The sequence below is a fragment of the Ascaphus truei genome, chromosome 5 (assembly GCF_040206685.1).
Source record: "Ascaphus truei isolate aAscTru1 chromosome 5, aAscTru1.hap1, whole genome shotgun sequence".
NCBI classification, from domain to species: domain Eukaryota; kingdom Metazoa; phylum Chordata; class Amphibia; order Anura; family Ascaphidae; genus Ascaphus; species Ascaphus truei.
In genome coordinates, this window is record NC_134487.1 from 304,991,823 (window position 1) to 305,017,890 (window position 26,068).

The window sequence follows — 26,068 nt, forward strand, 5'->3', positions numbered from 1 at the left end:
GGTGCTCCCTTGGGGGTTTGTCTCTAATAATTTGGGGGGATTTTGCATTTGGTTCTGCTTTTTCCTCAAGTACCTTGGTTTTGGATTATAGGGAAAATATTAATTTTATTTATTTTTTATTTTTATTATAATCTCATGTAATCTGGAGCTCTTTATTTCTTCCTACTTAAGTATTTATTTTTCATTTACAATCTATTTACAAAAAATAATGATAATAAAAATAAAGTTGTGTGTGTGTGTGTATATATATATATATATATATATGATTGAGCCACCTGTGCTGAAGCAGGGATATCCTGACAACCTGACCTGCTGGTGGCCCCTGAGAACAGGAATCGCCCGCCCCTGAGAGTGGACAGTGTAAGTAAACTATCGCCAGTCTGAATAAAAGGCTCCAGACCGCTCTCTCTTCCTTTCAGAATACAAAGAGGCTGCCCCTGATATTAACTTCTCTGTTATCATTGAAATCACCCACCATCCTCTATGTGAGCTGTTCTAGAAGCCGAGTTTGTTTTGTTTGTGGCTGCATGACCCTTGGGCCATGTATAGGCCTGACCAGATATCTTCTTCTGTATTTAGTAGAGAAGTGTTACTTTAAGTACTTTACTTGTTTGTTGCCGATTGGCATCAGTACTTCTTTTAAAGTACTTCTAACTACTAAGCAGTAGTTTCGGCAGGAAGAGCAGAAGGACAATGAGGTGCATGATGGGACATTTGAACTATTTCCTTGGCAACAAGGATTTTTTGGCAGATGTTAATATCTGTACCTGGTGCAAGAAAAGAAGGCACGTTTGGTTTAAACAGAGGGTCAAGAATGGTTGGCAAAATATACTGCCCAGATTTCAATCTGGTGGAGAGTCTTAGGGGCCTATTCACAAAGCAGCGATACAATCAGCGCTTTTGCGTCCGACAATGCATTTTGTTTATCGCACTGTAAGACATGAAGCCAAAAGTGGGATCACTAACAGGTGAAGGCCATTACTTTAAGGCCGATAAAAAAAATGCACTGTCGTGTGACCTGTTTTTTGTATCAGTGCTATCGTGATATAAATTCTATAGCGCGATAGCTGATAGAAAAAACTGCAGCCTGTAAGCGCTGCACGGAGACGCTGCATCCCCACGCACGGCTCTTACAGGTGATCGTGCAGTAAAAATATTGATTTTAATAATAGTGTACATGAGCAGGGGGTCTCCTGAGCTGAACCGCATTGGTTTCAGCCTCAGGGACCCCCTAATTCCCGAGATACAGGCCCCGTTATGGGTTGCCGGTATCCCCTGTGCTTTTACATCTCCTGCGTCACGTAACCGGGGGATTTAAATCCTGCAGGGGGATACCTGCACCCCATAATGGGGCCTGAATCTCAGGAAGTAGGGGGTCCCCGAGGCTGAAACCAACGCAGTTCAGCTCAGGAGACCCCCTGCTCATGTACACTAGTATCAAAACCCCAATTACAATTAAAAATAAATCATTACCGTAGCGGCTATCCGCTATGGTAATGAAGCAGCTTTAATTTAATTTGCATTAATAGTGTGCGGGAGCAGGGGGTCTCCCGAGATGAACCGCATTGATTTCAGCCTCGGGGACCCCCTGCTTCCTGAGTTACAGGCCCTGGTATGGGGTGCTGGTATCTCCTCCAGTATTTAAATCCCACGGTCATGTGACGCGGACAAAAAATGGCGGCGATACCGGCACCCGATGCCCCATACTGTATGTATTGTGGTGAGGGGGGAGGGGTGGGGGTGTCTTTATAGCAATGTATTGCACTTTTTATTTTTTCAGGATAGGATTGGTACTGCAGGTCAGCGGGGCACCCCAGACACCCGCAGGGACCACCTGGAGGCCCCTGGACACCCATGGGAACCACTCGCCAGACACATGCGTTCGGGTTCACCTTTATTTTATAACGGAGGTGGAAGAGAGAACCAGACTGTACCCCTGGTCTAACGGGGTTAAAGGTCACCGGCCTTTACCCGTAACACAGAAACAATAAACACAGTTTGTATCACAATCACTTCCCTCCCCCCAGCGCTTGTGCAATTGTTCTGATAGTGTCCCTGGGGCCCCAGGTAATGGGCAGCACCAACTTGTGATGAGCAAACGTTGAAGGCCTGTGTTGTGGATAAGGGGAACAGCTGTTAGTATCAGGAATCCCTGTGGGTGATTATACTTGCGCAAGTCGCTCCCGTGCCTCAGGTTACTCACGCCTCTCCTTTCCGTTAGGGGCCCCTGGCAGTCCGGTTCCGTGAGGAGGGCCAAGAAGCCGTTCCTTACTGCCAGCGAATCTGTCCCTTTGTGTAGGGGTGACAAGCAAGGCCGTCTCTATGGCTGTTGTTGTACAAATCCCGATGCTGCGGTTAGGATCCGTTATTGCCTTGTGCTGGACGGGGGGCTGTTATCTCTCTCCGGTCACATCCTTACCCCTTGTCCTCCCTAGGCAACGGACTCTCCCTCAACCATTGGTCGAGGCATATTATGTCCCTTTCTCAGCAGCAGGGGCTTCTGGGAGTTGTAGTCCATGTGCTTCTGCTCCGTCATTGGCGCATTCCCAGCAGTACATACAGCTCATTTCTGTATCTCTCCCAGCTGCTGCTGTTGTCCTATCAAGGGGTTACACGTGTCTGGAATCATATATTCCTATTTCAAAATACTGTTTGACCGTTAATGGTTTGTGACCAGAAGTCAGGCAGGGAAGAGGGCTGAGAGTTTTTCTTCACCATTTGTGAAGATCAGAGATTCAGCTTCAGCAGCACCAGGGGTCCCGGAGAAACCATATGGATGGTGTGTGGTTGTTGTTTTGGAGTTGAGGATTCAGATGGACTCTCTGGTGACCAGGTTAGTCTGAGAGATAATGACTTTGCTGCAAGTGACATAACATGGAGGAAGTGCCACGGTGATATGTTTTCCAACTTCTGATTACTTTTCACATCACAAAGTCTGCAGATTGCCTGCCATTTAATGTCTGGGTTATGGTAGGACACAGGAGGTAGATATGTCAGGAGGTATTGTAGTCGGGTCACCGGCAGAAGTCAGCAACAGGGAATCCACGGGAACAGGGCACAAGGGCAGGGGCTATGGTATGGGCATGGCACAAGGACAGTGGCTATGGCAGGGACAGGGCACAAGGACAGGGGCTATGGTATGGGCATGGCACAAGGACAGTGGCTATGGCAGGGACAGGGCACAAGGACAGGGGCTATGGTATGGGCATGGCACAAGGACAGTGGCTATGGCAGGGACAGGGCACAAGGACAGGGGCTATGGCAGGGACAGGGCACAAGGACAGTGGCTATGGCAGGGACAGGTCACAAGGACAGGGTATGGCATGGACAGGGCAAGGACAGGGGCTATGGCAGGGACAGGGGCTATGGCAGGGACAGGGCACAAGGACAGGGGCTATGGCAGGAACAGGGCACAAGGACAGGGTATGGCATGGACAGGGCAAGGACAGGGGCTATGGCAGGGACAGGGCACAAGGACAGGCGCTATGGCAGGGACAGGCCACAAGGACAGGGGATGGAATGGACAGGGCACAAGGACAGGGCACATGAATAAAATAGGACAAGCCTGCCAAACAGGCTTTGGCAGAAAAGATAGCAGCAAATACGAAGCGCAAACGTTATCTCAAGGTACATGTGAAAATAAAAGTGAAGGAACAAACAATAGCAATAATGCTAGAAAAATATGACAACGTGCTGATAAAGACTGTAGATGTTCAACTCGCATGATGTGAGATAAAAACACTTTGATGATGCAGCACAAACTACCCCTGGACCCAGAGCGGTGACGTTGCTTTTATTTGCCTGGGAGCGTGAGTTTGGTCTCACATAGCTCTACAGGCAGTCCTCGTTTTACAACGCTTCGCTTTACAACGAATGGCTTATCCAACGCTATGCAATGCATTCCTATGTTCATTTATACAACGCCAAAATTGCTTATCCAACGCTCTTACGATGCTTTGCAAAGTTGTTTATGTGTATATAATATATATCATATAATATTATATTATACTATATAATATATATTTAAATTACATTATATATTATGTTATATTATATATATAATACAGTATATACAATATATAATATATGTGTGTGCTGCATATCTTATTGCCTGAGTAAAATATTTTGAGTATTTTAGCATTAAAAATGCCTTTAGGAGCGGAACCTTTCATTTAAACAGTGTTCCTATGGGAAAACGTGTTTCGCTTTAAGACGTTTCGCTATCCAACGCCATTTTGAGTAACGCATTGTGTCGGATAACCGAGGACTGCCTGTACTTGTATTTGACATAAAGCTGCATTTGCACTATGTCCGGCTTTCTCTCTCCTCCCTATATACCACGGACCTCTGAAACATACCACGGCATACCTCCTAGGTCCACTTGGAGACATCACTTTGTGGTGCAAACGCTTGTTTTTATCTCACCCGATGGGAGTGGAACATTAGTCTATATATAGCACTTTATCACTATTCTGTTCCCGGCCCAGTGACCGGATCAGGCAGCTTAAACTCATCCCATTTAAACGCACACGGAGTGAGAGTTGCCACTTCGCCGGGTTTCGGGTACTAACCTCCGGGGTACGGGTTTAGCCCGTCAATCTCCGGGTGAGGGCGGGGTGCGGCGGCGGTGTCTCCGGCATTCTTCCCCAATTCCACCTCCAACTGCAGTGAACATAGCTGCGCAGTGTCATTTCACGCCGCATTGCCATGGCAACGTGATGCTGCATGACGTCATGACGCTACGCGCAGACATGTTCACTGTAGTTGGAGGGGGAGTTGCCGCAGGATGCCGGGAGACGCCGCGCAGCACGCCGCCATGTAAGGGATTGTATTTTCAGTTTCTCTGGGTTGGCCATCAGTGGAAGGTGGCCACCCGGCACAAGTCCTATTCTCTTTAACTTTACTGGGTGGGGGCTAACGGGAACATAAAAGCACCTGCAGGTAGTATTTGGGAGAGGAAGGTAACAAGGAATGTCCGTGCGGGATACAGGTACTCAGTACTGCTGCTGGTAGTAAGACAAAGCACAATGTCCGTGCGGGATACAGGTACTCAGTACTGCTGCTGGTAGTAAGACAAAGCACAATGTCCGTGCGAGATACAGGTACTCAGTACTGCTGCTGGTAGTAAGACAAAGCACAATGTCCGTGCGAGATACAGGTACTCAGTACTGCTGCTGGTAGTAAGACAAAGCACAATGTCCGTGCGAGATACAGGTACTCACTACTGCTGCTGGTAGTAAGACAAAGCACAATGTCTCGTGCGAGATACAGGTACTCAGTACTGCTGCTGGTAGTAAGAAAGCACAATGTCCGTGCGAGATACAGGTACTCAGTACTGCTGCTGGTAGTAAGACAAAGCACAATGTCCGTGCGAGATACAGGTACTCACTACTGCTGCTGGTAGTAAGACAAAGCACAATGTCCGTGCGAGATACAGGTACTCAGTACTGCTGCTGGTAGTAAGACAAAGCACAATGTCTCGTGCGAGATACAGGTACTCAGTACTGCTGCTGGTAGTAAGACAAAGCACAATGTCCGTGCGGGATACAGGTACTCACTACTGCTGCTGGTAGTAAGACAAAGCACAATGTCCGTGCGAGATACAGGTACTCAGTACTGCTGCTGGTAGTAAGACAAAGCACAATGTCCGTGCGGGATACAGGTACTCAGTACTGCTGCTGGTAGTAAGACAAAGCACAATGTCCGTGCGAGATACAGGTACTCAGTACTGCTGCTGGTAGTAAGACAAAGCACAATGTCCGTGCGAGATACAGGTACTCAGTACTGCTGCTGGTAGTAAGACAAAGCACAATGTCCGTGCGAGATACAGGTACTCACTACTGCTGCTGGTAGTAAGACAAAGCACAATGTCTCGTGCGAGATACAGGTACTCAGTACTGCTGCTGGTAGTAAGACAAAGCACAATGTCCGTGCGAGATACAGGTACTCAGTACTGCTGCTGGTAGTAAGACAAAGCACAATGTCCGTGCGAGATACAGGTACTCACTACTGCTGCTGGTAGTAAGACAAAGCACAATGTCCGTGCGGGATACAGGTACTCAGTACTGCTGCTGGTAGTAAGACAAAGCACAATGTCCGTGCGAGATACAGGTACTCAGTACTGCTGCTGGTAGTAAGACAAAGCACAATGTCCGTGCGGGATACAGGTACTCAGTACTGCTGCTGGTAGTAAGACAAAGCACAATGTCCGTGCGAGATACAGGTACTCACTACTGCTGCTGGTAGTAAGACAAAGCACAATGTCTCGTGCGAGATACAGGTACTCAGTACTGCTGCTGGTAGTAAGACAAAGCACAATGTCCGTGCGAGATACAGGTACTCAGTACTGCTGCTGGTAGTAAGACAAACACAATGTCCGTGCGAGATACAGGTACTCAGGACTGCTGCTGGTAGTAAGACAAAGCACAATGTCTCGTGCGAGATACAGGTACTCACTACTGCTGCTGGTAGTAAGACAAAGCACAATGTCTCGTGCGAGATACAGGTACTCAGTACTGCTGCTGGTAGTAAGACAAAGCACAATGTCCGTGCGAGATACAGGTACTCAGTACTGCTGCTGGTAGTAAGACAAAGCACAATGTCCGTGCGAGATACAGGTACTCACTACTGCTGCTGGTAGTAAGACAAAGCACAATGTCCGTGCGGGATACAGGTACTCAGTACTGCTGCTGGTAGTAAGACAAAGCACAATGTCCGTGCGAGATACAGGTACTCAGTACTGCTGCTGGTAGTAAGACAAAGCACAATGTCCGTGCGGGATACAGGTACTCAGTACTGCTGCTGGTAGTAAGACAAAGCACAATGTCCGTGCGAGATACAGGTACTCACTACTGCTGCTGGTAGTAAGACAAAGCACAATGTCTCGTGCGAGATACAGGTACTCAGTACTGCTGCTGGTAGTAAGACAAAGCACAATGTCTCGTGCGAGATACAGGTACTCAGTACTGCTGCTGGTAGTAAGACAAAGCACAATGTCCGTGCGGGATACAGGTACTCAGTACTGCTGCTGGTAGTAAGACAAAGCACAATGTCCGTGCGAGATACAGGTACTCACTACTGCTGCTGGTAGTAAGACAAAGCACAATGTCCGTGCGAGATACAGGTACTCAGTACTGCTGCTGGTAGTAAGACAAAGCACAATGTCTCGTGCGAGATACAGGTACTCAGTACTGCTGCTGGTAGTAAGACAAAGCACAATGTCCGTGCGGGATACAGGTACTCACTACTGCTGCTGGTAGTAAGACAAAGCACAATGTCCGTGCGAGATACAGGTACTCAGTACTGCTGCTGGTAGTAAGACAAAGCACAATGTCCGTGCGGGATACAGGTACTCAGTACTGCTGCTGGTAGTAAGACAAAGCACAATGTCCGTGCGAGATACAGGTACTCAGTACTGCTGCTGGTAGTAAGACAAAGCACAATGTCCGTGCGAGATACAGGTACTCAGTACTGCTGCTGGTAGTAAGACAAAGCACAATGTCCGTGCGAGATACAGGTACTCACTACTGCTGCTGGTAGTAAGACAAAGCACAATGTCTCGTGCGAGATACAGGTACTCAGTACTGCTGCTGGTAGTAAGACAAAGCACAATGTCCGTGCGAGATACAGGTACTCAGTACTGCTGCTGGTAGTAAGACAAAGCACAATGTCCGTGCGAGATACAGGTACTCACTACTGCTGCTGGTAGTAAGACAAAGCACAATGTCCGTGCGGGATACAGGTACTCAGTACTGCTGCTGGTAGTAAGACAAAGCACAATGTCCGTGCGAGATACAGGTACTCAGTACTGCTGCTGGTAGTAAGACAAAGCACAATGTCCGTGCGGGATACAGGTACTCAGTACTGCTGCTGGTAGTAAGACAAAGCACAATGTCCGTGCGAGATACAGGTACTCACTACTGCTGCTGGTAGTAAGACAAAGCACAATGTCTCGTGCGAGATACAGGTACTCAGTACTGCTGCTGGTAGTAAGACAAAGCACAATGTCCGTGCGAGATACAGGTACTCAGTACTGCTGCTGGTAGTAAGACAAACACAATGTCCGTGCGAGATACAGGTACTCAGGACTGCTGCTGGTAGTAAGACAAAGCACAATGTCTCGTGCGAGATACAGGTACTCACTACTGCTGCTGGTAGTAAGACAAAGCACAATGTCTCGTGCGAGATACAGGTACTCAGTACTGCTGCTGGTAGTAAGACAAAGCACAATGTCCGTGCGAGATACAGGTACTCAGTACTGCTGCTGGTAGTAAGACAAAGCACAATGTCCGTGCGAGATACAGGTACTCACTACTGCTGCTGGTAGTAAGACAAAGCACAATGTCCGTGCGGGATACAGGTACTCAGTACTGCTGCTGGTAGTAAGACAAAGCACAATGTCCGTGCGAGATACAGGTACTCAGTACTGCTGCTGGTAGTAAGACAAAGCACAATGTCCGTGCGGGATACAGGTACTCAGTACTGCTGCTGGTAGTAAGACAAAGCACAATGTCCGTGCGAGATACAGGTACTCACTACTGCTGCTGGTAGTAAGACAAAGCACAATGTCTCGTGCGAGATACAGGTACTCAGTACTGCTGCTGGTAGTAAGACAAAGCACAATGTCCGTGCGAGATACAGGTACTCAGTACTGCTGCTGGTAGTAAGACAAACACAATGTCCGTGCGAGATACAGGTACTCAGGACTGCTGCTGGTAGTAAAGCAAAGCACAATGTCCGTGCGAGATACAGGTACTCAGTACTGCTGCTGGTAGTAAGACAAACACAATGTCCGTGCGAGATACAGGTACTCAGTACTGCTGCTGGTAGTAAGACAAAGCACAATGTCCGTGCACGATACAGGTACTTACTACTGCTGCTGGTAGTAAGACAAAGCACAATGTCCGTGCGAGATACAGGTACTCAGTACTGCTGCTGGTAGTAAGACAAAGCACAATGTCCGTGCGAGATACAGGTACTCAGTACTGCTGCTGGTAGTAAGAAAGCACAATGTCCGTGCGAGATACAGGTACTCAGTACTGCTGCTGGTAGTAAGACAAAGCACAATGTCCGTGCGAGATACAGGTACTCAGTACTGCTGCTGGTAGTAAGACAAAGCACAATGTCCGTGAGAGATACAGGTACTCAGTACTGCTGCTGGTAGTAAGACAAAGCACAATGTCTCGTGCGAGATACAGGTATTCAGTACTGCTGCTGGTAGTAAGACAAAGCACAATGTCCGTGCGAGATACAGGTACTCAGTACTGCTGCTGGTAGTAAAGCAAAGCACAATGTCCGTGCGAGATACAGGTACTCACTACTGCTGCTGGTAGTAAGACAAAGCACAATGTCCGTGCGAGATACAGGTACTCAGTACTGCTGCTGGTAGTAAGAAAGCACAATGTCCGTGCGAGATACAGGTACTCAGTACTGCTGCTGGTAGTAAGACAAAGCACAATGTCCGTGCGAGATACAGGTACTCAGTACTGCTGCTGGTAGTAAGACAAAGCACAATGTCTCGTGCGAGATACAGGTATTCAGTACTGCTGCTGGTAGTAAGACAAAGCACAATGTCCGTGCGAGATACAGGTACTCAGTACTGCTGCTGGTAGTAAAGCAAAGCACAATGTCCGTGCGAGATACAGGTACTCACTACTGCTGCTGGTAGTAAGACAAAGCACAATGTCCGTGCGAGATACAGGTACTCAGTACTGCTGCTGGTAGTAAGAAAGCACAATGTCCGTGCGAGATACAGGTACTCAGTACTGCTGCTGGTAGTAAGACAAAGCACAATGTCCGTGCGAGATACAGGTACTCAGTACTGCTGCTGGTAGTAAGACAAAGCACAATGTCCGTGCAGACAGGAGTAAGCAATGGGGCATACAAGTAAACCAAACATAGCCGGGGGAGGGGACTAAACCAGCTCAAGCTTTGGAGCAGAGAGGTTGCCAAGGCAACTGGCAGAAGCTAAGGGAAACCACAGGGGATAGCAACATTGTTGCGAGTACACAGAGGAGCTGCCAGCTGCTTCCAGGACAATCATAATATGTGTTTTTTCCTTTATTTTTATTTTCACATGTACTGTATCTTGAGGTAAAGTTTGCGCTTCATATTTGCTGCTATCTCGCCCTGTGGGTGTTGGGAAACATCTTGCCCAGGGTTTCTTGTATCACAATCAATTTTGATTCATTGTCACTTTTGTCCTATTTCAGGGGCCGTAATCCCTTGATTTATTTTGCTTTCACCATTGGCGATTGTTCTGTTTTTTTCCATTGATCTTACAGTATTTGGCAGAAGAGTCTAGAACAGGGGAGCGCAAACTTTTTGAGCTGCGCCCCCCTGCTTGCTCCCCCTCGCTTTCACGCCCCCCTAACATTGTATGGCGGCGTCAAATGACGCAGAGGGGTCACGTGACGTTGCCATTGAGACAGACGCGTGACGTAACTCTGCATGACACCGTGGCGTCATTTGACGCCGCGTTGCCATGGGAAGGAGTCTTTGCAGCTCTGCAGAACCCCGGTAAGTGAGTTGCAGAGCCCTCACGTGATCCCCGGCAGGGGAACCTGGTTCAATTCCTGGTGTTGGCTCCATGTGACCTTGGGCAAGTCACTTTATCTCCCTGTGCCTCAGGCACCAAAAACATAGATTGTAAGCTCCACCGGGCAGGGACTTGTGCCTGCAAAAATGTCTCTGTAAAGCGCTACGTAAGACTAGCAGCGCTATACAAGAACACGCTATTATATTATTATTATTATTATTAAGACAAAGCAGCAGCACATCCCGGCGAGCATACTAAGGAACAGTGAGAGACGGAGACTTGGTTAAATATGTCAGGGATATTCCTGACAACTTGTTTGTCTTTTTGCCGGGCATGATAATTCATCGCTTGTCTATTTTTATCTTCAACAGAATCATCATAATTATCCTCAATAACTTCAACAGAAGAATATCCTCAATAGTGATTATTTTTTCTTGATGAGAAATTTGGCAATGAAACCAGGAAGGGGTTAAAAACAAGCTGCTTCACAGTTTCACAAATGTCACAACTTGTGGCTACCATTTTGGACTGTCCTGAGGTTTCTTCCGTTAAAGGTTCCGGTACTGGAACAGCTGCTTCTTCCTGGGAAGCAATATGCTCATTTGTTGATCACTCAAACCCTGAGTCTGCAGATGACATGGTCCTGTTACACCTGCACTCAATATCACCATCGGAAGAAGGTGGATGACTGAACAGATGGTGCTATATAACTTCTGCCTACCTATATAACATGTCATTGAACGAACTGGTTGACTGGTATACTAGTAAAGAGTATAGCTAGGTCAGATGGTATTAACTCTATGCCAACCTATATATAATATACCAAACAGGGTATATTATATATAGATGTGTTAACACAACTGGAACCGATTGATTTGTATACAACAAGAGAGTAATAGCAGTATAGTCAATTTCTTTCTTTATTCCATTGGGTCACCTCTATGTTCATCTTCTATTTGGATTCACATTGAAGAATGAATTCATGATGTAGAAGTTTTCCCATTCTGCAACTTCTACCAATCCGTCCCCACCGTCATTTCTGTCAGCGTAACAATTTAGCCTCCCGGAACTAACCCATATCTAATAGCACTGTGCCCAGCAACAAGTATCCCTCTGATCCGATAGTGATATAGGGCCTCATGCAGAGAGCATAGAATTTTCAAATTGGCGAATTTCATAAAAAGTAGCTTTTTTGGAGAGTTTTATTCTCCATATGCAGAAAAGTGCGAATTCTGCTATGTTTAACATGGATGCGTGTGGCGAGTTTGAATGGGAAAGATGCGCGCTTCAGAAATGTGTAAAAAAAAAATCGCGGCTTTTTTTCCCCCTTTGCTATAGGCGGCGATCGCCATCTTATTGCCAACTTTTCCTGGCGCGGCAAAAATGAGAAAATCGCGCCATTTCCCTGGCGCGAACAGCCGCTACATGCCGTTCGTACCTCTCTGCATTCGGAGAGTTTTAAAAATGGCGAGATGGAGGTTCTCGCCAGCCGCGAGGCGAGTTTTAGCAATAGAAAAAACAAAATGGCGCGTTTTTCGTAACTCGCCATTTTCTGCCGGTTTCTGCGCGAAATTGTACAAAAAATGGCGAATTTTGAAATAACTATGCTCTCTGCATGAGGCCCTTAATGTGTTAGGCCTAACATGGTAATCTGCTTTACAGAAGGTAAATCCAAGCCATGGGAAGCGATGACAAGAGGCAGGCTTCTCTGGTTAAGATGATATCTTCTCAGGAATGCATACTTTAGTATGATATTACAGCTCCAAGTGATGGGAAAGAAAGCATGAGTATGTAAGAACGCTCTTTGAGGGCTAGATCAGGACTTAAGATCGGTTGAATCCGGGCTCATTATGTGACGTTACCTAAAACAGGAATGGACATAGTTTCCTGAGGTTAAAGCGTATCCTCAAAGCTAATTATATGCAAAAACAACATCTGTTCTATATCTCATTAGCATTGCCTTATCGTCACTTTATCGTATCATAACTTTTTGTTATCTCCCAAAAACATGATGTTAAATGTGTCGTTACTCCGACCCAGATCCGGAAATAGGTCTTTAACTCAAGTGGAAAAATATAGGAGGGGGAAGTTCTGCTATGTTCGTTAAATCACACCTAACTATGATCTTACACACGCTGCAAAAGTCCTACAGTGTTTCAGGGTCTGGTGAGTAAAGCCAAGTTTAGATATGACCTAACTAATGTAGCATTACGTCCCTGTATTAGCCTTAATAGACTTAATTTGATATGCAGTACTATGATAATGCCCCATTTGCATGTCATTATCACTAATATTCATTAATATAGTTCACACTATACGGGAGAAAACACGTCTTATAGTTGTGTTATTGTCCTTTGAAGACACACTTAATGCAACTTTAAGTTAGATTAATGACAAGTTAAGTGAACTTAATGGAGCTTTCTGGATCTCAGCCTTAGGGGGTATTTCAATAAATTGTGCTTGTGCTGAATTGGCAATATTACACCTTAATGAATTAACCACTTACTGACCTTTAAAAATGTTGTTTAAAGCTGCAGACCAAGCAATATCCTACATGTGTTTTTTTTTAAATAAATCAGTTCTGTACTATGAGAAAATACTTGTAGCATTAAAATAAATAAATTCTGAATGACATTTTTAATGTAGTATAATGTAATAAGCATTTTTTGATTCTATAGCAAAGTCACATCCCCGTACTCTTCTGAAACAGGCTCTGGCACACCCCTTTTTGAGCCCTGCCCTCCCTCTAGCAGCGCACCAATTGTATCTAGTGACTGCCTGGTCACATGACCTTCCCCACAGAACTTTGCACCTTTGGTCCTCTTCTGCTGCACTGACAGCCATTTAGTGAACCCCCGAGCCGAATCTTTGCAGATCGATCGTCAACTTAGCTTATTACTTATCATTCTGTGTATTGTATTGATGCACATATTAAAGGGGGAAAATGGCAGCTTGGACTGCTGCTTTAATATATTCAGATTTGTTCTGGCCATATCTTCCCCAGGGCTCGTGGGAAACCCCCTTTTCCTGCCACTCCGGGGAGGGTGAGAGCTCATTGTTTGCTTACCGGCCGCAGTACACATAGCTTAGTTTCTCCCAAAATTCCCCAGCAGTGGCAAAGTTACAGTGGACACATCTGTATCTATAGATTATGCCAAAATGAATAAATGTGAGAATCTAAACACATTTTAGTTCTACTCAAAGCAATATAAGAAAACAATGGCATGCTTCAGTCATACCAGCGAACATATACTGGAGGTGCAATAAAGTGAGACCAAGCAGCCAAGTCATATTTTCTGTACCAATGTACCACGATCATTTAGGATATTTCTTATAGCTTGACATTTTTTTTTTAAAGGTGCAATTGTGAAAATCTCAGAAATATTACAGGATTAAGAATACATTCTGTGTTATTAAGAGCTCTGCCATGTCGCGCCTTTGATACTTTCGCCAAGTTTGCTCCACTTGTTCACGCGTGATTATAATGCGATATCAAAGGTGATAAGATTATATTTTCTTTCATAACTCTAGTGTATCATTCACACGTTCCCACCACCTGGTATCCAACTAAGCCAGGCATACTTGGGGAATTACCTTTCTCCTATAGCTGTGTGTGTTATGATTCACTCATTTTACAGTATATTATTTGGTGTCTAAATATCATTGCTTGTCATTTACTTTTCTAATAAAGATTACATTATTAAAACTTAACTTTTAACATCAAATCATTTCATCACATTCTGATTTGAGTGCTACATATAAAGATCTCTTGTATTTTGTATCCCTTATGTTTACGGTACCAGCAAGATCAAATCATTTCCAGGTGCGTTAACAGTTAACACCTTAATCCTAAATGTATACATGTTTTATATAAGGGACTCTGTCACATGGAATTAGATGACACCATCTGACCTGGAATAAATAGTTCTATAGAAAGCAAAACACAGCTCGAGATTACACCACTGAGCTTTTTTGCATCATATTCACATTTTCTCCCGAAGCCAAATCCAAAACGTGTACATTTGTAGAACCAAACTCAAAACTAAAAGACATGGCCGAGTGCAAATCTCTTTAACGAACCAAGTGCACGTGTTTTAATCAAAATCCCATATTATAAGCTGTGGGGCTGGCGTGCACCATACGGTATGACATATCCCCAGAGAGAAGGGCTTAGCTGCAAAGAAAATACAGAACATTTACTGTTGGGTTTCAGCCAATAAAAACCACACTGGTTTTCAAAAAAATATTTTTTTCTTTGATTTTGCTTCTGCTATGCAAATATTTTAACCCTTGAAGAAATTTGCTATGGACAAAGGGGGCTTACAATGCAGTTAATTAGCAACAGTGAAGTATTTATAAGATCCCAAGCACTTGATATTCAGTTTGTGTGCTCTCAGCAACACAGCAAATCCCATTACTGCCGACCGCGCACCCCGGGAGACTGCAAATGGAAATATGGTGTCTAACTAATGAACCCCAGACTTCCAGCGGCCGCTGAATGTGTATTGTATGCAGCTAACAGTGGTGGGAATTAAGTAAATAGCTAAACCATAGATAACATGGACAACTTCATATGCATTTGTATCCCCAATTAAAGCTCATTAGTGCTGAACTGTTTGTTATAATTAGAACTTACAATCTAGCAAAATCTTTATATTTACGATCACACAGAGCCTTTAAATTACCAGGCTTTATACTGTACAGAAGCAAAATAAATACTGTGTAATGTCAGAGCAGTACTCGGCCCAGCTCTGTCACGCACTCATAGGGGCTCACGCACTCACAGGAGTCCATGCGCTCACGCGCTCGCAGGGGCTCACGCGCTCACAGGAGTGCATGCGCTCACGCGCTCGCAGGGGCTCACGCGCTCACAGGAGTGCATGCGCTCATAGGGGTTCATTCGCTCACAGGATTCACGCGCTCACGGGAGTTCACGCGCTCACAGGAGTGCATGAGCTCACAGGATTCACGCGCTCACGGGAGTTCACGAGCTCACAGGGGTTCAGGCGCTCACAGGTTTCACCCATTCTGTTCCAGTCCCTACAGCATACAGTGGCTCAAATTCAAATAGCAAATCTTTGGGTGGGAATACACAAATAAAGACACCAAGAAGTTTTGTAGCTTCTTCTTTATGTAGAGAGAAGTCCCAAAAGCTGTAACCATTAAGCAGAGTGTCCAGTCTAGTTGAGGTTAAGAAACTACACCTATAGCAACCCATTAAATGGCAGATTGATCTTGGATGCGGATACTACAGGATTATGGTGTCCCAAGTGACAAATCGTCCACTATACAGAATCCAGTAAAGAGTCAAGACACACAACACTCAAAAGTGTAACCATGTGTCCTTCACAGGTTCCCCATGCCTATATCAGTCTCTCAACCATCATCCATACGTCCTGCTGTCAGAATCTGACAATGACCCTGTAATGACCAAACCAATAAGGCTGTATATCAAAGCTTTGAGCTAAGGCCACTGTAATATTTTGCCCCCCTTATAGCTGAGTCAAAGAAACTGGTTGATGAAGTTTCACACATATGATGTAGGTCTGCATACTAAAACAGGCATTACTGATAATGATGTGCACATGAGGCGTTATATCAGCCCTCATTTACTTACTCCATTCAGGTTAAAGCAGGATAGTAATGTTACGTTCGTTAAGGACAAGCTAAACCTGGCGCTGCTCCCACCCAGACCCAGGAATTGGGATAGCACCACAGTTAGCTATAATTTAACTAACGTGGCGTTGTTTCTGATGTTTGTCCTCTCTCCAGTCCAACAGTAGCCCATTTCATGGTCTGAGAAGGAGTAACACCAAGACTTACATAATGGCACGGTACAGTATGTAAGTTAACTGTACAGTAGTGCGCAAACTTTTTCCTCTGCGCCCCTTGCCTCCTCCCCTCCCCCGCCCCCACTTACCATGTCTCATGCGGCGTCATTTGAGGCGTCGCCTGAAGACATCGGAGACAAAGTAAGGAAACGTAGAGGTCTCGCGCGGTCTCCCAGCATTTAATTGAAATGCTTTGGGGAAGAGCGCGGGGCCTCTAAGCACCGCGCTCCCCTCAGAAAATCTTGCGCTCCCAGTTTGCGCACCCCTGCGTTAACACAATGTAACATCAAGTTAACGTATATCGATAACATGATGTCAAGGTAGTGAGCTGTAGGCATATAATGAGCTTAGTGAATATTTGGGTAACTCGGGAAACAGAAGGTCCACTCCTGTCTAGGTGAAGTCACGTTACAGGGAGGGGCATGTTCCCTGATTTAACAGTTTAGGGAATCCCCCCATAGGAGCACTAAATTACAATACTGAGAAGAATCTGTGTTCAGTCCCCATTTACTGGGAGGGCTCTCAGCAGAGACAATGGCTGCTGGCATTCAAGTCATGTTGTATAAGAATATATAAGGTCTTCACTGGTCTAGCTGCCCCGGATCATCTGAAGTGGATCTGAGGAATGAAATAGCAATTGAACGTATTCACTTAGCCATTTCTATCTATATGAAGTGGGGGGACTCTTGTGTCTCTCTTTTGTTGCTAAATGGAGAGGAGGATTTCAAATGATTTCTTTCTAGATAAACACTCACCAGTTGTATGGAAGTTTTCCATCTCTCTCCAAGGTGGCAAAATTGACAAAAGTTCCAGCCCCACATTCCCTGTTTAGAAAGGATCAATAAGTTCAGTTATAACAGTATTATTTTGTAGTAATATTAGTAAGGGTGGGTAATTATATTCTTCGGCTGGATACATAGATTAAGATCCTGGATAGATGCTGCTGGATTTTCTCTATGATGCTATGAAATAATTAGTTTGACATGTGCAACAATATGAAATCTGAGCAATTGCAATGTCTTAAAATATATGGACATTTTGAGCCACTGCTGATTGCCAAGGACATCGCGTATATGCCGTCATTTACAATAGGATATTAATGACCAGGATTTGATTACATGGACAACTCCATTAGTATTATTAATTAAAATGAAACCCTTCACTTTTTGTGATTAAGCTATAACATCTTTTATGTTACCAATGACTACTTATATTTAATTCTATCACTACTGAGTATTATATATATGTATATGTATATATATATATATATAGTAATGTGAATACAGGGAGAAGGAGCGGCTCTGTGAGTAAAGTCACTGACTCTGATTCTGCCAACAGAGACACGGAGTTTGAATCATGGTTCAGTTCCCGGTGTCAGCTCCTTATGACCTTGGGCAAGTCACTTTATCTCCCTGTGCCTCAGTGACCAAAATCATAGATTGTAAGCTCTACAGGGCAGGGACTGTGTCTGTAACATTCCTATGTTCTGCGTACCGCGCGTTATACTGTAATTGTGACGCGCTTTGTGTCTTATTGGGATTACTTTGGAAGACGTACATACACAAATGCTCATGGAAAATATCACCACAGGTCCTCTGTGGATATGGAAACACACACAGAAGATGAATAGAAAGTATAAATAACATGATTATGACAATCGTGCTGATCAAAAGTTCTGGTGAGAGAAACCTGTCATTCACGTGAACCATGAAATGGATCGGTTATCTTTCAGAATTAACAGATGGTGGATCAGAGTGAAGAATGAAAACCATGAGCACATCGAATGATTGTGGTTTGTTGGGAAGCTGCATTAGTGTTGTACAAACAGCACACATTATCCATAATATATATCCGATATTGAAGCTTTAGGTTAAATGTTATTGATTTGAACACTACTGTATTACTTTAGCAGGTATGTGCAGCAACAATCATGGTTTAACCCAATCCTTGCCAAAGTTATTATTAAGGAGCCCATACAGCACTAATTACATTAAGTCTGACTGTCTACATTGAGGTACTTAACCCCCTGGGGTCCGGCACTCCGGGGGCTCAATGGAGCTACGTCATAAAGTTCCTGCTTATTTTTCTAGGGGAGATCGCGTTCTGCACTCAGAAAGCGATCTATAAAGAAGTGGGACAGAAGAAAGAAAGCTTGGTGCTACTATATATAGCGTGAGGTGTGACGGAAAATATACACTATAGCGCGAGGTCTACGGGGAACTTACACTATAGCGCGAGGCCACTGGGGAACTTACACTATAGCGCGAAGTCTACGGGGAAACTTACACTATAGCGCGAGGTCTTCGGGGAAACTTACACTATAGCGCGAGGTCTTCGAGGAAACTTACACTATAGCGCGAGGTCTACGGGGAACTTACACTATAGCGCGAGGCCACTGGGGAACTTACACTATAGCGCGAAGTCTACGGGGAAACTTACACTATAGCTCGAGGTCTACGGGGAAACTTACACTATAGCGCGAGGTCTACGGGGAACTTACACTATAGCGCGAGGCCTACGGGGAACTTACACTATAGCGCGAAGTCTACGGGGAAACTTACACTATAGCTCGAGGTCTACGGGGAAACTTACACTATAGCGCGAGGTCTTCGAGGAAACTTACACTATAGCGCGAGGTCTACGGGGAACTTACACTATAGCGCGAGGTCTTCGAGGAAACTTACACTATAGCGCGAGGTCTACGGGGAACTTACACTATAGCGCGAAGTCTACGGGGAAACTTACACTATAGCTCGAGGTCTACGGGGAAACTTACACTATAGCGCGAGGCCTACGGGGAACTTACACTATAGCGCGAAGTCTACGGGGAAACTTACACTATAGCGTGAGGTCTTCGGGGAAACTTACACTATAGCGCGAGGCCTACGGGGAACTTACACTATAGCGCGAAGTCTACAGGGAAATGTACACTATAGCGCGAGGTCTACGGGGAACTTACACTATAGCGCGAGGTCTTCGGGGAAACTTACACTATAGCGCGAGGTCTACGGGGAACTTACACTATAGCTCGAGGTCTACGGGGAAACTTACACTATAGCGCGAGGTCTTCGAGGAAACTTACACTATAGCGCGAGGTCTACGGGGAACTTACACTATAGCGCGAGGCCTACGGGGAACTTACACTATAGCGCGAAGTCTACGGGGAAACTTACACTATAGCTCGAGGTCTACGGGGAAACTTACACTATAGCGCGAGGCCTACGGGGAACTTACACTATAGCGCGAAGTCTACAGGGAAATGTACACTATAGCGCGAGGTCTACGGGGAACTTACACTATAGCGCGAGGTCTTCGGGGAAATTTACACTATAGCGCGAGGTCTTCGAGGAAACTTACACTATAGCGCGAGGTCTTCGGGGAAACTTACACTATAGCGCGAGGCCTACGGGGAACTTACACTATAGCGCGAGGTCTACGGGGAAATGTACACTATAGCGCGAAGTCTACGGGGAAACTTACACTATAGCGCGAGGTCTTCGGGGAAACTTACACTATAGCGCGAGGTCTTCGGGGAAACTTACACTATAGCGCGAGGTCTACGGGGAAACTTACACTATAGCGCGAAGTCTACGGGGAAACTTACACTATAGCGCGAGGTCTTCGGGGAAACTTACACTATAGCGCGAAGTCTACGGGGAAACTTACACTATAGCTCGAGGTCTACGGGGAAACTTACACTATAGCTCGAGGTCTACGGGGAAACTTACACTATAGCGCGAGGCCTACGGGGAAACTTACACTATAGCGCGAGGCCTACGGGGAAACTTACACTATAGCGCGAGGTCTTCGGGGAAATTTACACTATAGCGCGAAGTCTACGGGGAAACTTACACTATAGCGCGAGGTCTTCGGGGAAATTTACACTATAGCGCGAGGTCTACGGGGAACTTACACTATAGCGCGAGGTCTTCGGGGAAACTTACACTATAGCGCGAGGTCTTCGGGGAAATTTACACTATAGCGCGAGGTCTTCGGGGAAATTTACACTATAGCGCGAGGTCTTCGGGGAAACTTACACTATAGCGCGAGGTCTTCGGGGAAATTTACACTATAGCGCGAGGTCTACGAGGAACTTACACTATAGCGTGAGGTCTTCGGGGAAACTTACACTATAGCGCGAGGTCTACGGGGAAACTTACACTATAGCGCGAGGTCTTCGGGGAAACTTACACTATAGCGTGAGGTCTTCGGGGAAACTTACACTATAGCGCGAGGTCTACGGGGAAACTTACACTATAGCGCGAGGTCTTCGGGGAAATTTACACTATAGCGCGAGGTCTTCGGGGAAACTTACACTATAGCGTGAGGTCTTCGGGGAAACTTACACTATAGCGCGAGGTCTACGGGGAAACTTACACTATAGCGCGAGGTCTTCGGGGAAATTTACACTATAGCGCGAGGTCTACGGGGAACTTACACTATAGCGTCAGGTCTTCGGGGAAACTTACACTATAGCGTCAGGTCTTCGGGGAAACTTACACTATAGCGCGAGGTCTTCGGGGAAATTTACACTATAGCGCGAGGTCTTCGGGGAAATTTACACTATAGCGCGAGGTCTTCGGGGAACTTACACTATAGCGCGAGGTCTACGGGGAACTTACACTATAGCTCGAGGCCTACGGGGAAACTACAATATTAAAACAAAGTTGTGAATGAAATAATAATTAATACTTTATTTTATTTGAATCATATGTTGTTAGGATAAGGGATTAGGGTAGGTTTTTTTTTAGGGTAAGGGTTTAGGGTAGGTGGTATCAGGGTACGGGCTTAGGGTAAAGGGTTTTATGGTAAGAGCTTAGGGTAGGGCTTTTTCGGGTGGGGGTATTTAGGGAAAGGGCTTAGGGTAGGGGTATTTACGGTAAGGGCATAGGGTAGGGTTTTCTAGGGTAAGAGTAAGCGGTTTTTAGGGTAAGGGCTTAGGGTAGGTGGTTTTAGAGCAGGGATTAGGGTAGGGTTTTTTAGGGTAGGGCTCTTTAGTGTGCTTACAGCTATTCCAGCGGAAGCAGAGCGCCATCTAGTGTAGACCGCACCCACAGTTTGGTAGACCACAGGTATCCAGGTAGACCTCACGCTATAGTATATATAATAGCACCGAAAGCTCCATCCCTTCTGTTCCGCGGCCCCTCTGGCACTCAAAGGGTTAAAGCAGGGGTGGCCAATTCTAGTCCTCAAGGTTCATCAACAGGCCGGGTTTTTGAAATGACTGAGCCACTCATTGAGCCACCTGTGCTGAAGCAGGGATATCCTGAAAACCTGACCTGTTGGTGGCCCTTGAGGACACGTCATGAACGTGATGCTGATTAAATGTATATTTTCATTGTAAACGCTGATATAACACGTTTGTCCCTCCCCGGTGCTGGTAGGGCAGTGGTTACCTTGACATTTGCAGGTGCTTTCTTCGGAGAACAACCAGAGTTATTAGCAGAAGTCCAATCAAGAGAATGCTCAAGATGGCTAGCACAGAAATGACCACCACATTGGGATTCACCTCCGCAACTATGAAAACAGACACAGGATCTCACCTCAACAAGAGCTCTCGTACATACACTGCCTAACATGTCCCCTAATACCTGGACGTGTGCAAGCCAAATGCCATATATTGCAGAATAATGTGAAACGCGTTTTACACTTTGCGACACTATTGTTTTATGTAATAAAGTTTGTTGTTTATTAAAAATGTCTGCCATGAAAACTTGTTACAAATAATATTAACGCCGTTTATCTTGTAGTCTGGAATCAGAACGTGATGCTGCGGTAACCTCATGTCAGGTGAACACACTGACACACACTCACTTGTGCAAAAACCTCACACTGACACACTCACGTGTACGCAAACCTCACACTGACACACACTCACTTGTATGCAAACCCCACACTGACACACTCACGTGTACGCAAACCCCACACTGACACACACGCACTTGTATGCAAACTTACCAGAACACCCTTTTACTGTCTCTGTACGTTTCTTCCTACCAACCAATTAGATTGTAAGCTCTTCAGAGCAGGGAATCCTCTTCCTAAATGTTACTTTTAAGTCTGAAGCGCTTCTTCCCTTTTTGTTATTTATATCTTATTATGTGTTATTTATATCTTATTATTTATATGATTGTAACAATTACTGCTGTGAAGCGCTGTGTACATTAATGGCGCTATACAAATAAAGACATACATACAAACCACACACTGACACACACACACTTGTACGCAAACCCCACACTGACACACTCACGTGTACACAAACCCCACACTGACACACTCACGTGTACGCAAACCCCACACTGACACACTCACGTGTACGCAAACCCCACACTGACACACTCACGTGTACGCAAACCCCACACTGACACACTCACGTGTACGCAAACCCCACACTGACACACTCACGTGTACGCAAACCCCACACTGACACACTCACGTGTACGCAAACCCCACACTGACACACTCACGTGTACGCAAACCCCACACTGACACACTCACGTGTATGCAAACCCCACACTGACATTACGTTAACTTCATAAACTAATTCTAACTTGGGACTCCGTGAGCACATGCGTATACGCAGCTTGTACCCGAAGTCTCTATTCCAGAACGCAAGTTACGCAAAATTATTGTGGGAAGTTTAAAAAAAAAAAGTTCTTTTTTTGTTCTCGTGTTGGCCTGGCATTGCGGTAAACATGGTACTGCCGCCAGTGATAAGAATAGTGGGTTCCTGACACCGTATCTGTATATCGTTTTCATACAGTTGTTTTTTTAATTCATCCTGTCATATACTGTAGGTCTAAATAATACTTTACCAAGTATGGGAACTCTGGAAAACATTCACGATGCTCCGATAAGTGGTCTCGGAGTTCAATCCCACATTAATGGTCATTGATTTTAATGGCAGATAACGTGGGATCGAGCTTATTGCAGCATAGTGATTGCTGGCCCATGTATAAAGCACAGTTTGCCCATGCAATGTCCCCCACGGGCAGAATAGCAAGGCGTGATATGTGGGAAGAATTGAGCGACATATTTGGTGCGATGTATCAAAATCTGTCAGCCATTTCTATCCAATTTTCTTAGTGTCAAATATCTAAATATCTCTGCCTAACAATCACCACACACACCACACACACCACACACACCACACACACCACACACACCACACACACCACACACACCACACACCACACACACACACACACACACACACACACACACACACACATATTTTTAAGAACCTTAATATACCTGCTATTTATATTACTTGTATATACAAAAACAAATAGAAATGCTTCAGTTGTAATCTGGAATGATTAGAAATGTGTTAGGACTGCAGAATAAAGCACACGTACCTAAAGTAGACACGGTGATGAAGGTCGGGACGCTGGGGGAATGATGGCTGACGCCGGTCACGCTGCAGTTATAGGACGTGTCCGGCTGAAGACTCGCTATGGTCACAACATGTGAGAAAACCGTAACGGGCTCCTTTAAAAATGATCACATTCTGAATTAAGGTAATAGTAATGGAACCTGCGTAGTTACGAGACCTTCAGGCTGAGATTATAGTGCTTGCTACGGCGCGCGCGACCACGCCACCGCTGCAGAGCGACCACACCACCGATGCAGAGCGACCACGCCACCGCTGCAGAGCGACCACGGCACCGATGCAGAGCGACCACGCCCCCGATGCAGAGCGACCATGCCACCGATGCAGAGCGACCACGCCACCGATGCAGAGCGACCACGCCACCGATGCAGAGCGACCACGCCCCCGATGCAGAGCGACCACGGCACCGATGCAGAGTGACCACGCCACCGATGCAGAGCGACCACGCCCCCGATGCAGAGCCACCATGCCACCGATGCAGAGCGACCACGGCACCGATGCAGAGCGGGCCCCGCCACCGCTGCAGAGCGACCACGCCACCGATGCAGAGCGACCACGCCACCGATGCAGAGCGACCACGCCACCGCTGCAGAGCGACCACGCCACCGCTGCAGAGCGACCACGGCACCGATGCAGAGCGACCACGCCACCGCTGCAGAGCGACCACGCCACCGCTGCAGAGCGACCACGCCACCGCTGCAGAGCGACCACGCCACCGCTGCAGAGCGACCACGCCACCGCTGCAGAGCGACCACGGCACCGATGCAGAGCGACCACGCGGCATGTTTTTTAAATAGACAAATTATTTTGTCTTTTCGCGTGGCGGCCGCGTACCTGCCGTGTCACGTTAGCGGTTAAGCCAATGAGGGTGAAACAGCCTTGTGACGCATCCGCCACGCTTCCGCCGCGCCAGCTGAGTTCACCCATCGCTCGGGCGACAGGCGCACGCACGCCCGCTATATACTCAGCCTAATAACTGCCACCTATGTGCAGCAGCAGCACACATATTATTCCCTGGATGTGGTGAGTCTCTCAGTTATATGGAAAATACGCAAACACTTCATACTAAGCACTGACTTTCTATCTGGGCAAACACAATATGTTATAAGAGTTACTGTACACTCTGCTTTCTTAGCTTAAAAGTAGGCCGATTGGTAATAATGATAACTGTGAATAGAAAGGACACGTTGCAGTTTGAAAAAGTCCAAAGAACTCGAGTCAGAAAAATGAAAATGGTGGTTAGGGGTCAAGGAAAGATATCGCCACATGTGCAAAGGAAACGGTGGCGGCAGCTTTATCTGAACTAACCTTTGGATTGATTGTTTATCTGTTACTCTTTGTGCGGTGTGGCTGTAATGCCAAAATATGTATAATACATCCATTCCTGTCAGAAGCATGGATTTAATGTGCCTCAAGAGGACAGGAGATTGAATTAGATTATTAAAATGGATTTCCCACACCTGAATGTTTAAGTTAGAAGAGAAGACGGACATCACGATCTTTATCATATCAAAATGAAGATAGAACCATGGTGATGTCCCACATATCTGTGTTATTGTGCCGGACATCTCAGCACATTGCATATTATTTTTTTTAGGGAGCACTGACGTAATGTAAACCTACATGTAATGCCCTCCTATGAAGTTAATGCATGCTTTCAAACAAAGAGAACACACAAAGAGAACACACAAAGAGAACACACAAAGAGAACACACAAAGAGAACACACAAAGAGAACACACAAAGAGGACACACAAAGAGAACACACAAAGAGAACACACAAAGAGAACACACAAAGAGAACACACAAAAAAACACCTTGCTCTCCAACTATAAAGAATGTAATCAACGGTGCAAAGCGGAAAAACAACAAGAACACAGATAAGTGACCAGAGATTGTCACTAAAAGTCCCTAGAGGTTGCACTCATTATAAATAGTAATGTAATCTACATTAAGTACCAGTTAGATAACCAGTTCCACTAATATGACAATATAGCAGACCAATGGGGACGTCACAAACCACGGTGACGGTCACGTGGGGGAGCGACGGAACATACATCCAGTTTCCTTGACTGAATTACTCCTAAAATACACTTGATACACAGGACGTCTTCCCTACTGCTGTCTCTCCAACACCACACATCAGGTGGTATAACTCCTGCGTTACTGCAGATTATCAAATCCTAGACAGCAAGCTACAATCACTCAAGAGTGTAAGGGTATATGTTTAGCTCGCTATACATTTTACCCACTGTGTCCACCTTATGCTGTCATTATGGTGGTCATTAACCCAGGTATTACTTAC

At 45.7% G+C, this 26,068-nt stretch overlaps 1 protein-coding gene across 9 annotated transcripts in view; it reads right to left on the reverse strand.

The window, feature by feature from the left end:
- The window catches only part of PTPRO (protein tyrosine phosphatase receptor type O), a 230,620-nt gene that overhangs the window by 38,614 nt on the left and 165,938 nt on the right, over positions 1-26,068 (reverse strand). For 7 of the 9 annotated variants that reach the window (XM_075603029.1, XM_075603033.1, XM_075603032.1 and 4 more), the window contains 3 exons: positions 23,730-23,862; positions 21,765-21,885; positions 17,124-17,192 (listed from right to left, as the gene is read on the reverse strand). In XM_075603029.1, coding sequence (XP_075459144.1) covers positions 17,124-17,192; positions 21,765-21,885; positions 23,730-23,862 — 323 coding nt within the window. The remainder of the gene's footprint in view (positions 1-17,123; positions 17,193-21,764; positions 21,886-23,729; positions 23,863-26,068) is intronic. The other 2 variants (XM_075603028.1, XM_075603026.1) reach the window with 1 other exon arrangement.